At 35.5% G+C, this 16,225-nt stretch overlaps 1 protein-coding gene across 11 annotated transcripts in view; it reads right to left on the bottom strand.

Annotated features, from left to right (window-relative positions):
- The window catches only part of FRYL (FRY like transcription coactivator), a 159,742-nt gene that overhangs the window by 24,060 nt on the left and 119,457 nt on the right, over window positions 1-16,225 (bottom strand). For all 11 annotated transcript variants that reach the window (XM_074541522.1, XM_074541521.1, XM_074541523.1 and 8 more), the window contains 13 exons: window positions 15,532-15,653; window positions 14,874-15,064; window positions 14,098-14,192; window positions 12,307-12,914; window positions 11,609-11,706; window positions 10,466-10,636; window positions 9,393-9,533; window positions 7,131-7,328; window positions 5,772-5,933; window positions 5,408-5,482; window positions 4,116-4,292; window positions 1,266-1,469; window positions 250-420 (listed from right to left, as the gene is read on the bottom strand). In XM_074541522.1, the coding sequence (XP_074397623.1) occupies window positions 250-420; window positions 1,266-1,469; window positions 4,116-4,292; window positions 5,408-5,482; window positions 5,772-5,933; window positions 7,131-7,328; window positions 9,393-9,533; window positions 10,466-10,636; window positions 11,609-11,706; window positions 12,307-12,914; window positions 14,098-14,192; window positions 14,874-15,064; window positions 15,532-15,653 (2,413 nt within the window). The remainder of the gene's footprint in view (window positions 1-249; window positions 421-1,265; window positions 1,470-4,115; window positions 4,293-5,407; window positions 5,483-5,771; window positions 5,934-7,130; window positions 7,329-9,392; window positions 9,534-10,465; window positions 10,637-11,608; window positions 11,707-12,306; window positions 12,915-14,097; window positions 14,193-14,873; window positions 15,065-15,531; window positions 15,654-16,225) is intronic.

Below are 16,225 nucleotides of genomic sequence, written 5' to 3'. Positions count from 1 at the left end.
GCACCATGAAATGATCATGATCAGCCCTTCAAGAATATTTTTAACCTGTGGTGAATTCCCTCAGTCCATCCAAGAAATCTCCATGCTGAGGGAACATTTTGTAAGAACATGCCAACAGGTTAGAAATATTAAAAGCAAATCAACTAATCAGTGTAACAGACGAAAATTCAGTTGAAAAGAAAGCCAAAGTTGCTACTAAAACTAGAAGGAGCTCAAATCAGCCATGCACCAGCCCACATTTCTCCCCACCTCAGGCAGCTGGTTGCTAGAGTTATCTAGAGAAGAAGCCTCCAAACTTGGGGTCTCAGTTCTGATTTGAAGCACCTCTTCTGTTCCCACACTGCTAGTGGAATCTTGAGACTGAAGTGATAAACCAGCATGATCTGACACTGTTTCATCCATGGCAGAATCACTGATTAACTATGACAGAAAAGAAAGAAACAAAATTCTTCAAAGGAAACACAAATTTCAGGCAAAGAATACATTAGTTCTGAAATAGGTTGTTTCAGTATTATTAGCTACCTGATTTTATTCACATATGATGGATTTCATAGCTTTACATTAGAACTATTACAAAGCATCACTTGCATTTCTGCAACATTTCACTTTGAAAAGAAGTTTTTCCTTTAAGAAAAATTATTTTCTTTCTTGTTTTAGAAGTTCTTTTTGCTAGAGTGAAACTCTTGAAAAGCAGAGCATTTTATTGGGAGCAACATTAATACAAACTTTGCCTAAAGTCTGAAAAGCAACATGCACATCAAGCTGCTCCCCATCAAGTCAACTTTTTCTTAATTTCATTTATGTAATGCAGAGAGACTTTTGAGTGGCCAGCACTCTTGATTTTCCTAAGTTATATGTACACAGGTTTCAAAATCCATAATTAATTTAGCAATTTCTGTGCTTAGACCTCCATATGACCACTTAATGCTCTTAATCTTATTTAGCATTTGGAGTGGTTTTTTGATGTAGAAATCCACAAAGACACACACTTTATATATAATAGATGCAATTTTGTGCTTATATTTAAAAAAATGTAAGTGTAAAAACACTAAACAATTAAGAGTGTTCTACAATTATAAATTATGTGCCACCAATGTCATAAAGTAACTTTTTTACTTCACTGATGCTGTGAAAAAGAAGCTTAGCCACATAAACTTAGTTCCTTTACTATGTCACTTAGGCTGAAAGTGTGAGCCACACTTATCTATTAAATGTGCTGGGGAAAGCTTAAGTTCTCCGATTTCTTCCACAGAAAAATAACCTACCATCTGTGAACGAGACAGTATCTGACTTGCAGTCAGTGCTGCTTCTTCTTCTGAAGACTCATCAGTATCCTCCTGGTTGGTCAAGTTCAAGCTGGGTGTGCTGCCGGAGTACTGGCACTCCTGAAGGGACGGTGTGTCTCCTTTGTCAATGCTGTCAAGAGAGCGCCTGCGAACGCCCCAGTTGAAGTTGTCCATGCTTTCACCCTGGAACAGAAAAGTGTGCACACATCTGCTATGTACGAGTTTCAACATAATTAATTTAATACACAAATGAGACAGAGAAAATATGAGTACTGAATGCATCATGAACAGAGTTTCAATCAGCCCTTTAGTTTTATTAAAATTTTAAGTACCTTGGTAAATGCTTGTAAATAAAATATATGGCAAAGGAAGCGAAAATATTTTGAATATCTTCTTGGAAAGTAACTCAGTATGTAATCTAAAACTACATCAGTACTGATTTTATAATCTGACTAGAAAGTACAAACACATCACAGACAACAACAGATGAACAAGCCAGGGCACCAGGCTGCAACTTACCTGCAGCTCCTGGTTAGCAAAAAGGAAAACACATATAATTAGAAAGAACGAGGACAAACACTTAAAGATACTCTAGAGCCAGGGAAAAATGTTTTATTACATAGGATTTGCCAACAGTAAAAGACTGATTCAAGCTCTGGAAAAAAGCTTTATCAAAAAGCTAGTATTTAAAATAATGTCTCTTTCTAATGAGATTAAAAAAAAAACAACAAACTGACGACAAAACACTAAAATCAGCATGCTTATGATACATTTTCTCTAGCATAACATGTAAAGCAACTGTTCCAACAAACATCGATGAAGTTCTTTAACTAACACACATGAATCTATACTGACCACATCCAAGTGACAAAACACTATCAACAATAATTATACACAGGGTGTAGAAAAGATGATGTTGTCCCTAACTGTTTTACCAGCTACTTAGCATCAGTTTTATGAAGTGCACCCTGAATACCAATACCCTGGATCCATGCTTGTGCATTTTCAAGCTGAGATATTTGAGTTTCAAATATCCATCATACTAAGTGGCATCCGTATCTTAAAAACACTGTTATTTTAATTCACAAGTACAATAATGATCTTTGATTTTCTCAAGCACTTCATCAACCTTTAAGAATTCAGCTAAGGGATATGGAAAATCTGGTGAAGTTCACTTAACCCGTCTACAGTTACTGTAACACCACACCTAGCCCCAAACAGGGCTCCAAAACTGCCTTAACAGTACCTTGTGTGGTGACTTAAGAAATCACCATGACTCATTAAACATGCAAACTAAACATTTTGCAATCCCTTTCTCTCTTGGTGATTTTTTTTCCTCAAAAGAGGATGAAAAGTTATTGCAAAGCAAAATAATTTCAAGTACAACAAAGTACTACTACTGTGAGCTGAAGCATTTAAGTTTAATCTGGATATTACTCAGATGTTAATGTAAAAGCCCCAGGTCATACTGCTGGCATTTAATTATTTGCAATAAAGAACATGCTATATTTTTGGTGAAAAATAAGCAGAGCTCTTATACTAAGTGCACGATTTATATATAACATCTAAATCTGTGCTATCATATTAGTGGTCTTTTTTTTTTCCCGTCTAGTACAGCACTACATGCTGCATTCAGGCAAGTAATAAAGAAGAAACTGTCTTTTCTTAATTATGATCTGCCACAAAAATAGAACAGAAAATGAAGTTGAAGGTTAACTTCATTTGGTGAAGTATTCAACTTCTGCTATCCTATCTGTCAAGTCCTGTCTAGTGTTAAAATAAAGTTTAAATACTACTGAGACTCAATTCTGAACTTGTATTCAATACAGGAAATGGTGTCTGAATAGTGTGTGGTTACATCTATGCAATAGATCATGAGCCTGTACTTTTCCCAGAAGGTGCAAATTCTGGCTGAAGTTAAGCAATACACAGGAAGCAGGAGGAAAGCCAGATAAAACTAAAGAATTAGGGGGAAACCCTGTAAAGAGGTCTAGATAATTCAAGAGAAAAACAATCAGTATTTAGATAGGTAGATATTCTTAGTAGCTTGTGGACTCATGACCAGCAAGGATATCCACTACTATTTCAATAGTTTGCATAGACTGTAACAAAAGCACTGCAAGAAATTATAGAACATTCTACTTTTTCCTTCCCAGTCCTATTATAGTCATACTTTTAAGCTTCAGAAAAATTCTGATCTGAAGCATTTTACTGATCTGAAACAAGTAACAGCTGTTAACAGAATCTTCACTATTTCTCAATACTTAATTTTGTTTTACCTTCCCTCTCTCTTTTTGACAGGAGAAGTAGAGGAAATACAAGAACTGCAATATACCAGATATAATGTAAAAGTCAAAGCAAGCAATTATAGAGAGCAAGTCAATCATATATAATGAGATAGTGTATCATACAGTTTGTTACTTTGAAAGCCTTTCATCAAGTTCTCAAAATCCAGAAACATATCAGAAGCAATAATTATGCCATTTTCTTGACACAATGTTCCATAATTAAGTTTTCTCCTGCATGGTACCCAGGTGCTCATGCTGACATTGGCTTACACTGTCATATCACTTTCACTTTCAGGTAAAGCCACTTAAATCCCTCCAAAAAAACCTCAACGCTTTCCTCCAAAACCAGCCAACAATTTGCAACAACTTAACTCTGCGAAGTTTTTGGCCCAGGTTTCTCTATCTAAGCTCCACCATGTCATAAATTTTTCTGAATTGGATTAGCTAGTAGGGCTGCCAATTCCTTGGAATTGCACCAACACAACCTTATTTTTAAAATGCTCTCAAATGGAAATACACAGAAGAAACCCCAAGGTCTCACCTCCGCATCTTCCAATTCAACATCTAAAAAGTCAAAGTCTTTAAAAACTCCAAATTGTTGTTCACTGGTATTGTCTTCTACAGCCACTTCCTCCTCTTGAATCACTTCTTCTGTTGCTGAAATTAGACTAGTTTGTTGATCTCCAACTTCCAAGTCTTCATTAGAAGAAAACACAACCTGCAGACATAGGTAAAAACAGAAGTAAGAACTTCCAATTTCTGTAACTCCAAAAGTCAGCTATCCTGCTTCCTGCCATTTAGTGGAATTAGTGGCAGGCAGCGTGTCTACCCCTGTACTGGTAACACTTTGCTTCAAGACTAGCTGGATTTAAAACTACATCTTGAAATTAGTGGTATCGTTCTCTCCTTAATGTAACTAAGAGTTACAAAGATATAAATAGAGAGAAAAACATATCACCCAAACTTCATTTTCATAACCACAATATCAGTCAAATGTAAGAATAAAAAAATCCATCATAATAACTGGCCACATGACACAGACCATACCTACAAACTTCTGTGGAAGGACTGTACACCTCTAAAAGGGATCCAATACTGAGCTACTGTGGCCTTCACAAATGACAATATTCTGTTTATTTCCATACACTGTTTTTTAATATGTCCAGTTCCAGCTTTTAGGCATCTATTTTTATTTATTTTAGCTTCTTCCACTAGATTCAAGATCCTTCTTCCACCAATATTTTCCTCAGGTAAGAACTGTTATGCCACAATAAAAAACTATGATCCAGATGATAACCAAGGTAGGCTATCCACTTTGTTTTAAAAGCTGTCAATGTCATCACCACCATCAAGCATATTATGCCAGTGGGGTTCTTTATAAAGAAGCAAAACCATCAACCTATTTTTACTCAACAGTTAAGACTACAGTTCCTATAAATAACCATGTTTCAAGGTATATGACCCATTGGTTATTTTCAATGGATTCTATGATATTTTCAATACAGCATCAACACCCTTGCAGTCCTCAGCTACTGCTACCTCTTTGCTCAAGAGCATCTGTAATGGACTAGGTAGAGAGGTAGTCAGAACAGGGGAGATCTAGTTCAATTCTCTTTTCTAGCCAAGACAACCATGCCCACTGGAGTCCTTGAGGACTAATAGTAATCCATTACTTCTGATTCTTCTTTTTCATCTTTCCATTGGACTTGTGAACTGCTGAACCAAAACTAGCTTGTCCAAATCCACTGTTCATAACTTCACCAACAACTAAAAATGCAATAGCATTCTGCTAGTTGAGTTCACAAACCGAAACAAACCACCACCACCACTTACCGAAGGATTCTTGGGAAGACCAGAATCTGGACCACACAGAGAAAGCACATTCATTAACTTCTCCCTAGTCCTTCTCTGAAAGATATACCAAAGAAAATCACATAGCACAGCAGCTCCTCGAGGTCCAGGTAAAAACAGAAAACATTTGCATATTCAACTAGTCATATTGCATACTGACATCCTCTAAAAACAATCTTAATTATTTTTACTTTTCACCAGTATCAGCTTTTAGTTTATGCTGTATTAATTTACTGTTTTGCTATGACACAATACAGACTTCAAATAGCACTTCAGTGCATTTTTTTTAATACATTCACAAACACTGTCTCTAATATATGCATGAAGTGTTTGAGGCACAGTATACCTGAGATGGCTGTGGTCTCTTCCAGCTGACAGGAACCAGTGCATTTGAATTGGAGCCTGATGAAGTTGAAGAAGTGCTCCGGGTCACAGCAATGACTTTTGGCTTCCCATTTCTACCAGCTGCACTGTGTTGATCACCATATTTATTCCCAATAATTGGTGTCTAGCAAAGACAACAAACAATTTATTAAAATTCAGATCTATATTAATAAAGACCGCATATTTGACTTAAGAATTTAGCATTATATGAATCGTAGGAGGGTTGGTCTGTTTGTAAGCATTCTGTAAAACCCATGTCAAATCCACTGAGCCTTGGTTCACTGGGAAATACAAAGCTGAATACGTGTATCCTATGCAGCAAGGGCCATTCTGTCCACTTGAGTGGCTTTGAATTATGCACATTTTATGCAACAATCCAATTATATTTTTAAACACACTTTAAAACCAAATGTGTTCTAGGTTTAAAAGATGCAAAGCTTCTCTGTAGAATCATTCCCTGACATGAACAAATTGTTTTTGCAGACCAGCAACTTCACAAACACACACTTCTGAAAAAACTGATCAAATTCAACTCTTTTGACAGCAAATGCTAACCTAATGAACTCTATGGGAATTAATCTTATCTCTCAATTATCCACATGCCCTGAAACTTGAGTAGTGAATGTACTTGCCAATTTATGTAATGTTCCTATGACATCTATATCTCCTATATCTAGGGTTAGCTTCAACTGAGGGCTCTTACTCCTGATCACTTCTAAAGTTTCTACAATTTTCATGTCTCTAAATTACACAGCAGTCACTTGGCCATGCTCCCCTTTTCGGATGTAGAATGAGTATCATTGGTGGTAGGGGTGATATTTTTAACCACAGGAGGTTTTTCTCCCACTGTATCCCTCTTACACTGAATTTCCTACATTTTGTATCCTACCCCCTCCTCTAAATTTCCTCCCCCTTCCCTAAATTCATGCCAAAACTGCAGTACAGGGATTTAATCCTCCCAGCCCTTGAATGCACATCCCTTCATTTGTTGAAAGCCTGGTGTGTTCAGCTGCAAGCAGCAGCCAGCTGCACTGTCTGCTCTCCAGCACAGATGAGATACCCTTGAGAATAACCTTACTGACTTTCAGTAATTCACTCTGCAAATATTCAAAAGGGGGGAAAGGCAAACAAATTTCAAATTCTTTTATGAAGTTTATCTTCTAGTATCACTCTCATTTAAAGTACATAAAACTTCAACCTCTGCCATTCTTAAAAACTGTACTTATTCAAAAACATAAAAATGTAGAAGTCGAACAAAAAATAACACCTGAGTTTGTAACAGCAAGTCATAAGTGCAATGTCATCTAAATATAATAATTACCTCTGATATATCAAAATGAAAATCTAAGGTCTTCCCAGGTAGCTCCTTGGAGACATTATTAAAAATTTTCGTGAAAGAGATTTCTGGAGAGCCTATGTCACCTCCATAAGACTTTGGAATATCATTAGGCACAACAAGGCTTGCTGATCGAGACACCACCAGTTTCAAAATATTAAGGGCTTCCTTCCAATATGGACTCTGAAGAGAACATACACAAATCACACAACAATCCCTTCAACCAAGACAGCAATTTTTATGTACAGTAGCATTTTGTAAGAATGCCCAACCCAAAGCCTCTGATGTATTACCCATGGCTGAAGGGGCTAGCACAGGTGGGAAACCTCAGCCCCTGAAGCGCCAGGAAAGCAGCGGCCATCCCATGGAGCGTGGTCAGGTCCAGCCAAGCAGGCTCAGTAGCTCCAGCTCACTGGGCCAGCAACAACCAGACCTCAGTCCATGTCCCTCCATCCCTGTAGTTACACCATGTTTTTTACTATTGTCTGAAACTGCCCTTTGCGACCCAGGAGACAGAAACAGAGTATTGAGCTATCACTTAACTACAGTAACTGACAGTACTCAAATTAACAATTCCACCTCAGGCCATCTTCAATTCATTTTACAGTTATGGAGAGAGTAAATGCAATTTGAAACAAGCAAAACTATTTCTTGAAATACCTGAGGAAATACAAAAGATTTTATTTAAGAAGTGAAAACATTTACAAAGTTATTAGTATCAAACCAATGGAGTGCTTAAAAAATGCTATAGAAAAAGTGTGAGAATATAAGAGGCAGAAGCAGAGTTAAGGGGACTTAAAAAAATGATTAAGACAATGTAAATAATTCAGGGGTTTCAATTACACACACTGTGAAGAATCAGAAGAGACAAAATAAAAGCAGCTTTGACAAGGATTAAGATTTACACTCCCAGAAATGCAAGGATTCTGCCTGAAACTTAAATCTCCCAATTTTTGAAATTAGCATGATGTCTGCTTTTTTTTTTTTTAAATTAGGAGGCCTATTTGTCTAAATATTATTTTATTGCATTAAAATAAGTAAACACCCCTTTCAATTCTCTAAGTAGTATATGCTTTATGCTTCTTTGCAGATAATGACAGTCTTCACTAATCTCCTCCATTTCTATGTATCATAAGCATAAATAAAAGGAGTCTCAAACTGCAACTGTCCTGTAGCAACTTAGATTTATTTACAGCCATTGTCACTGCAGAGGACTGGAAAGACCCAAAGCTTAGTAGAAAATTTAAACAAGACATGATAATTTGTGATCTTTTCTTTTGTCATTTATAGTAACACATTTCATTTTATCAAAAATATGTTAAGACTTCTCTGGAATGTTTTTTCGCTAGCACCATCTTTTGATAGCTTACATCTAAGATTACATTCCATGGTACTGTGGGCTTGCTTCAGAGCAAGCTTGCTCAGAGAGGGGTTAGAGGTGAAGCAAGAAGCCACCAGGCCATAGAAACTATAGCTAATGCTCATCATTTCCTTGTGCCTAATGCACTCTGACAGGAGCACAATATCTAAAATACATATCCATTAATAACAAAACGTTCCAGGGAACACGACTTTCCTGGTAATTATGATTAAACCATTTGACTGAAATACATTCACCAATAATGGAATTCAGAGAAAAAAGAAGAGAATATTGTGCACTGAAATGGTTTTATGCTCCAGGCATTTTTATAAAATCTTTCAGTAAGATGCTAGACTTTCTTCTGTGTAATAGATTTTCAGTAAATTTGTGTTTCGAGTACAAAGGCTTAAATTACCTTGGGCAAAACACTGTGGTTCATCTTTTGGGGACCTTCTTTAATAAAAAATGTACTCAATTTTGTTAAGGTGCACCTTAAAGTTCCTCACAGATACATTACTGAGAGTGATTTAAATATTCATTTAACCGTGAAATTTTCTTTTTAAAACATATACACTAAATAAATAATTTGTCCAGCTTAGCAGTAAACATTTCCTTGTGTTTAAATAGCTGAAGGATCATCATCTCTAACTACATATGACAAGTTGCTTACATCTGTACATAGATGCACATTCACCCAGATAACGTGTGCCACCAGATCCAAACCACACTGGACAAATACAAAAAGCATTTGGTGGATTAAGTACATAGGAAAAAAACCCTACGGAATCTGACCACAAGCATCTTATTTATATATGAAATAAATGACCCCCAAAATACAAGTGTAATTTTGATACCATTTTGATACTACAGTTCTTCAGAGTACCTACCTGAACATATTTACCAATAACTTTTATGATTTCCAAATTAAACTGCTTCACTGGAGCTGTGGATAGGTCAATATGACTCAGAAGACTGTAAATGATCTGCAGCAAGGACTGTTGCATACTGGATAAGCCTTTCTCTAACAGCTAAAAGAAGGTTTTTAAAACACAAAATTTAATTAGGGTAGCAAAAAGTGAAAGCAAACATTAAAATACAGCTAACTTCTACACACATTTATTTTTCCCTTCAAGAAACTTAAATGTACCACTTCTTGTTTTTCAAACTTTTTGCTTTAGCACTAAAAACCAGTAATACAACAGCGCAATGGTTTTTGTCCTAATTATTTTTTTCCCTGAATTTTGACATATTTTTAGCACAGATTGAAAGTATTTAATAGTAAAACACTTTTCACTAAGTAAAAGTTCATAGTAATTAAAAGTCTTAAAACTGTATGAAAAACAATTACAGCAACACCTTAAGGAAGGTCGGTAAATGCAGTTTTACAAACAAAAATATATATATAAAGTCATTTGTAAGAATGAACAAATTTTTTTAAATGCCTCCATCAGTTTGAAGTGATACACTTCAAGGAAAAGCTCTACAAGCTTTTCATACAAAGTACTTAACAGTTTTCCTGTATGAATGGCCAGCAAAATAATATACTGATTTCTATAATTTAAATTATCTTTTTCTACATTATGCACTACTTACAAATGAACTTTGCAATTAATTTTTAAACTTGCGATAAAGACATATGCACTTGACTAAAGAAGGTCTCTTAAAATTTTAAATTAAGCTTATTTTGCTAAAGCCAGGACAGTGTATATTCATGTAGTATAGAATATAAACATCTAATACCATACACCATTCTCCTAAAAGGAGATCTGTCATTAGAGGGATTCTAATTTCAAGGTACTTATAAATTACTGCACTCCAAAATGGCACCTTTTCTACATCCTAGAACATTTTATTTTCCTGTTAGAGAAGATATGCTGTATTCCCCCTGATATTCAGAATCATGAGAAAATAGTAATTGGCAATGAACTGTCAATATGAGATACTTCCAGTAAAACCTTACCTCTGCAAGATAAGTTATGAGGTTAAACGTGGCATCTGAGAAAGAGTCATGCAAGTATCTACACACTACATTAATCCAGTTAGAACAGTCTCTGGAATAACTGTGTGTACTGTATAAACTCATCATATGAGCCAGATTGGCAAGAGTTGGTGACTTCTCCTCTGCACAAACCTGAAAAGCAAAACCATATTTAATTATATCAGAAGTAATTTTTTAAATCCAAGAATTCCTGAGTCATTATGCACTTCTCCCAAATTTCACTCTAAAATTTAATTACTAGGATTTCACTTCAGTTATTTTCTAGTAAGTGAAATCAAATCAATCACACAAGCCTGACCTACAGTTTCGGTTGAATTTTGGTACTGTGGCATGCATGTTCCAAGTTTATTTATTTATACACTTGGTATGATCAACCAATATCCCTCACTCAGGTAATACAAGTATTCAAGGGCAGCAGTGATTTCTGCACGTGCATCAGGCCCATGCTCTGAGTCAGCCTGTGCACAGCCTCAGTGCTTTCGTGGCTCACATGTCACAGCCTGAGCAGCCAGAGGTGCATGCCTGTGGCTCCTGTGCCACACAGCTCTTTGCTATTCCCCTTTCCACATTCCGCCTTAAAAGACTCTGCCAGGCCAGTGCAACACCATCCTGGCTAACAGCTGCTGTGCACCACGTACTTCTTTAATAGCCACTACAGTTCAGAAATATTTCAAGGTGTATTTTACTGTGTACGAAGGAAAGAAAGAACATACAACCTTTTCTTCTCTATCAGTAAGAAGCACTTTCTTCTTGTAAGAAAATTAGGAAGCATGCTTAAAATGTGATTAGGTTGACATTCAAAATTACAAGTAGAAAAATCAGACAAGTAAGAAAAAGTAATTGATATCATTGGTAAGAAAATTTGTTCTTGAAATCTAAATTTTACACAATAAATTAAAGAAACAAACAAACTCAGGGGTTGATACAAGGTCCAGGTACATAAATCTGACTGGGTCACATCTTTAAAATATGGCCTCTTATAGTTATGTGTACATTACTATTAGAATCACATAAAGGTATTACAAAAGGGACCCCAAAAAATAGAGAAACAGTGCTGGTATATATATTTCTCCTGGATACTTCTCCAAGCATCATGTTACATACCTTTGCTATCCTGTCAGCTGTTTCTTTACAAAACTGAGTTGGGTTATCAAAATGTTGTATCAGATGAGGAAGTAGGCACAAGATGTTTAGGGGGAATCCTAAACACATACATAAACAGAGTTATAGGAGTCCTTAAGGTTTTCAATGACTTAATTTAATGTGAAGCTAGCCAGTATTTAAAATTCCGACAGCATGACACATACTTTCACACAGATATATAAATTATATACACACATACATTTACCCATGTATGCATGTATCAACAATATATATAGATACATCTGTGTTAGGTATAAAAATGCATTATGAAAATAAAATCATCACAGGGCCAATTAATCAAAACCACCTTGAAACTGGATAGTTTTAGGTCCTATGTCACATTGTTTCTAAAAATGTGTAAACAGGGCTATTTGAGCTAGTTAGCATAAGATAATGAAAAAAAAATACACAGCTCTTAAAACTCACTTGTAAACAACCACGCGCAAACAACAGTCAATAAATAAAGTTTACATGCAATCTTGCTCGTGAGATAACCATAGTCTGTAATGTATTCCCACTTTTTAGCAGTGTAATACAGACAACTGCAGAAACCATTTTACAGGAGTGTTTCTTTAAGGCAAAAGCACAATTACTACTGATTTTGACTCTACTTAATTCAATGAAAAGACAGATTTTTATCACATATTTACTAAAGGTACCTGCTAACTGAGAAGGATCCACCAAAGCATGCCGGGAAATTGTGATGAGTTTACTGAGGAGATGAACTGTCATTTCTTGTGTAGAGGCTGAAGTAAAGCCTTTCAGGAAAAGCTGCTGAAGGCCTGGAAAGTTATTCCATTTCAGTTTATTCTGCACCTCTTCTATCTTTTCCCGACTCTCTGATTTATCCAGAGGCATGTGAATAAGAAGCTTGTTGAGTAGCTTGAGAGCCAGCAGGTATTCATACTCATAATCTGACTCCAGCAACGAAGCTGCAATCCAAAATATGGTGGCCATCAAGTTGACAGGGTCAGTAGTTGGCTGCACATCATACATCCCTCCCTCTCTCAGGGAGGAAAGGCTTCTAGTCCTTGCCAAACTTCCACCGTGATTTATCCTTCCATCCATTATATCCAGTGTGTTGCTCCGTCGCCGGTCGCCTCTCCGCTCGCTGATTAAATTCAGTCTCAAGGAATTACTCCTTGTATTGTTGTAGTATCCCAAACAACTGCCACTATTCATGGGACTTGTGCTTAGATTTATCTGTCCAGTGCTTTTCCTATTAGCTGCATACTTGTTTCCCATTACGGAATCATGGTACGAGGTTCTAAAATAAAATCGGTATTACACATTGTTACGTGCCAAACATTTTAATAACAAAAAATTTTAGTAACAAAGAAAAGGGGAAGAAGGGAAGGTGGAAAGAGAGAGAGGGAGAGAAAAAGAGAGAGGAGAAAGAGGAGAAAGAGAGGGAGAGAAAGAGAGAGAAGGGAAAAAGAGAGAGAGCAAGAGAAAGAAAGAGAGAAAGAAAGAACGAGAGAAAGAAAGAACGAGAGAAAGAGAGAAAGAAAGAAAGAAAGAGTTACACAAATCACATACACATGCAGTATACTCTGTTTCATCATCCTAAGAGTATTATAATGCACGTAAATACAGGATTTCTGTATCTATTATTAAAATATCCTTACAGCATTAAGACAACACTGCAGTATCCTGTTATCTTTTCTACCCAATCTTTTTGTTACAATCCCAGAATACCATAAAATTATAGTAAAATTGGAAAAATTAGCCCATAGCATGTAAAAGATTATGTGTAAATGATGATCTAGCATCCCAACTTATTTAAAGATGTGATAAAAGTAGGGAAATGAATGAATTAACACAATTATTACCATGTATTTGTCTGAGGTATCTAGCCTAGGAAACCCAACACCTTCCTATTCTGATACAGGGAAATTGAATGTATTCCTAGAAATCTCAGCATTTTCAAAATCTTTGCAAGGGAATCAAACAAATACAGAGATGTCTGCACATTTAGGCATTTTTTTTGGTTTGATAAAAAGTCATCAAGGTAACCATTCAAACTTTAATGAGACACACAAATGACTCAGACTGTTCAGTTACACTTTTTATATATGGACAACAAACTTGAGGCCTAAGACAGACCAACATTTGCAGAGCATTTAAATTCAAGAAGGTTAAGAAGAACTGACAATATTTCAGAACTGAGCCATAAGAAACTCCTTGAACTCCATTTCTACAATATTAAATTGAACCCAAGAGGGTAAATCAGAAAGGCAATAAGATATTCCTTACAGGAAATCTAGATTCTTACAAGTTTTGCTTGAGGCAGAATGATAAAAACATACCAGAGCAAGCAATTTTGCTATATGGATATAATTATTCTGCAAAGGTGACAAGAAATTATTTAATTACATTTATAATACAGATTTTTAATAATTCAAATGTACAAAAATGCATAATAAAGATTGACTAATAAAAGAACTTACTGAGAAAGGGCAGAAAGCAGATCATAATGCTTCATGGTTTCAGCCAATGTATCAATAGCAGATTCTAAAGTCAAAAGCAGCTCTATGACGAAACCCTGGGGAAAGCCACAGGCCATTATAAATTATGCAATATGCACAAGGAAGATCACAGAAAATCTACTAAGTAGTAATATAAAAATATAAAATCAGTAGCAGTAAACTAAATTATTTCGTGCTTCAATCAGAACACAATCCTCACGAGACAGCTCAATTTAGCAGTACAGCTTCCAGACAAGGAAAAACTTCAATTTATTTATAAGCATTTACTGAATTAATTCTAGTTTGCATTTTTTAAGGATGGATTGAAGGATAAAGTCATTCAGACTTATTCTGCAGTATTAAAAGATTAGATAAACTCTTAAGATGTACAATGACATGAAGCTGAATGATTGTTAACACTTTATCAGATAAAATTCTTAACAAAAGAAAACAAAAATAAGTAATTTCTTATATGGCTGATCTCAGTATTCTCTAACAATGAAAGAGGTGGCGTCTACAGTAAAGAGATGTATCAAAATCTGAAAGTGCCTCTTGCTGTAGAAGAGAATGTGAACAATTTTTCCTCAGTTAATTAGGTGAAATTCAGGAAGTGTCATGATTGAAACTGTTTCACATTTGAAACACTTAAAAATAAAAAAAACTGAATAAAACAATGCTTTTAAGTTTTGCTAATAATGCACATACATGATTTAGACAGACTTAGTTTTCTAATAAAGTAGGAGCAAAATTTGAAATACCTGAGCTTCTTCTCCTGCATCTCCAACAGTTTCTACTAGTCTGGAGAGAACATCAGAAAGTGTAGATGGAGTGAGAGGCTGCTTCAGAGCCCTGAAAATCTGAAAGGACCTCCCAGCATAATGGCGAGAGGAGCACGACAGAGCAGTTTGCAAAGCAACTTCACTGAGGCGATGTTCCAATTGATATCCTCCTATGAAGGGAAATAAACAGCCAAGCAATGCTTTATAAAAAACCAAATCCACTTGAGTTTACTGAAGAGTAAATTGCCACAGTCATTCCCAAATTTAAAATATTCTCACATCCTCTACATTTTTCTCAAGAAGTATTAGTCTCAAAAATCTTTACAGGAATATAAACATGTATTCCAAATACTTAATGCTAGAGAGACTCGTAGATAATAAAACATTTATGATTAGAATATTAACTGGTCACAATAAATTAATAAGATGCTTTATCCCATTCCTAAAAGATTATATTTAAATCTGTCATAACAGAAACATGAGCTGAAGTGAGCAATACACAAGAAAACTATTATTTAGAAGCAGTAATTTCCTAGAGTGATTTCACAGATAACCTATGCATTTACATGTTTTAAAAGTATTTATTTAGTTCACCGTCTTGTATATGTGATCATGTATTGTCTGTTTGCTAACATACCTGAGCTAGACTGTTTAAATATAGATACCACATGCTTTAAAAACACAGTTAACTGTTCAGCACTCTTTATATTAGGGTTCTTGGCTGAAACATCTTCATGATTCCAAAGTGGGCCTCTTTTTCTAAAAAATACAAAAATAGTGTAAAGAGAGTATAAAATGCAGCCTTTGTCCTTAATAATATTTAAATGAAATTTAAACCTTAAGGTTAATTGCAAAAGAATCTACTATGTACCACATTAAAAAAACCATCTAGAAGCGCAGGCACGAATTGGTAGGAATTTTGACAACTGACCAATATCACACAATATACAAGAAGTTAAGCCAAAGTGAAAAGCAGTGTATCAGTTCCAACTGAAATAACTGATTAAGAAGATGGAAGAGATGCTATAGTACATAACAGATGCAATAGATGGAAGGTATAGTTATAGTATAATAAATAGTACTCTAAGAAAGAGCCAGTACAACTACCACCCTTATGCACTTCCTAACTTCCTTTCTTCCCAATTCCTTTCCATTGATATGCCACAGAATTATAAATTTAGGCTGAGGTAAAGAAAAAGTATCAAAGCATGGAGGAACAGGTAGGATTTCAGATTAACATTATCTTCAAAGCTTAATATAAACTATCACATAAACTGCATGACTGTGGATGATTTTACCAATATCCTGTGCAACAAATTCATCATTTTTGA

This window comes from Zonotrichia albicollis, chromosome 5 (assembly GCF_047830755.1).
Source record: "Zonotrichia albicollis isolate bZonAlb1 chromosome 5, bZonAlb1.hap1, whole genome shotgun sequence".
In the NCBI taxonomy this organism is placed as follows: domain Eukaryota; kingdom Metazoa; phylum Chordata; class Aves; order Passeriformes; family Passerellidae; genus Zonotrichia; species Zonotrichia albicollis.
This window is presented reverse-complemented; position numbering and strand designations above follow the sequence as displayed.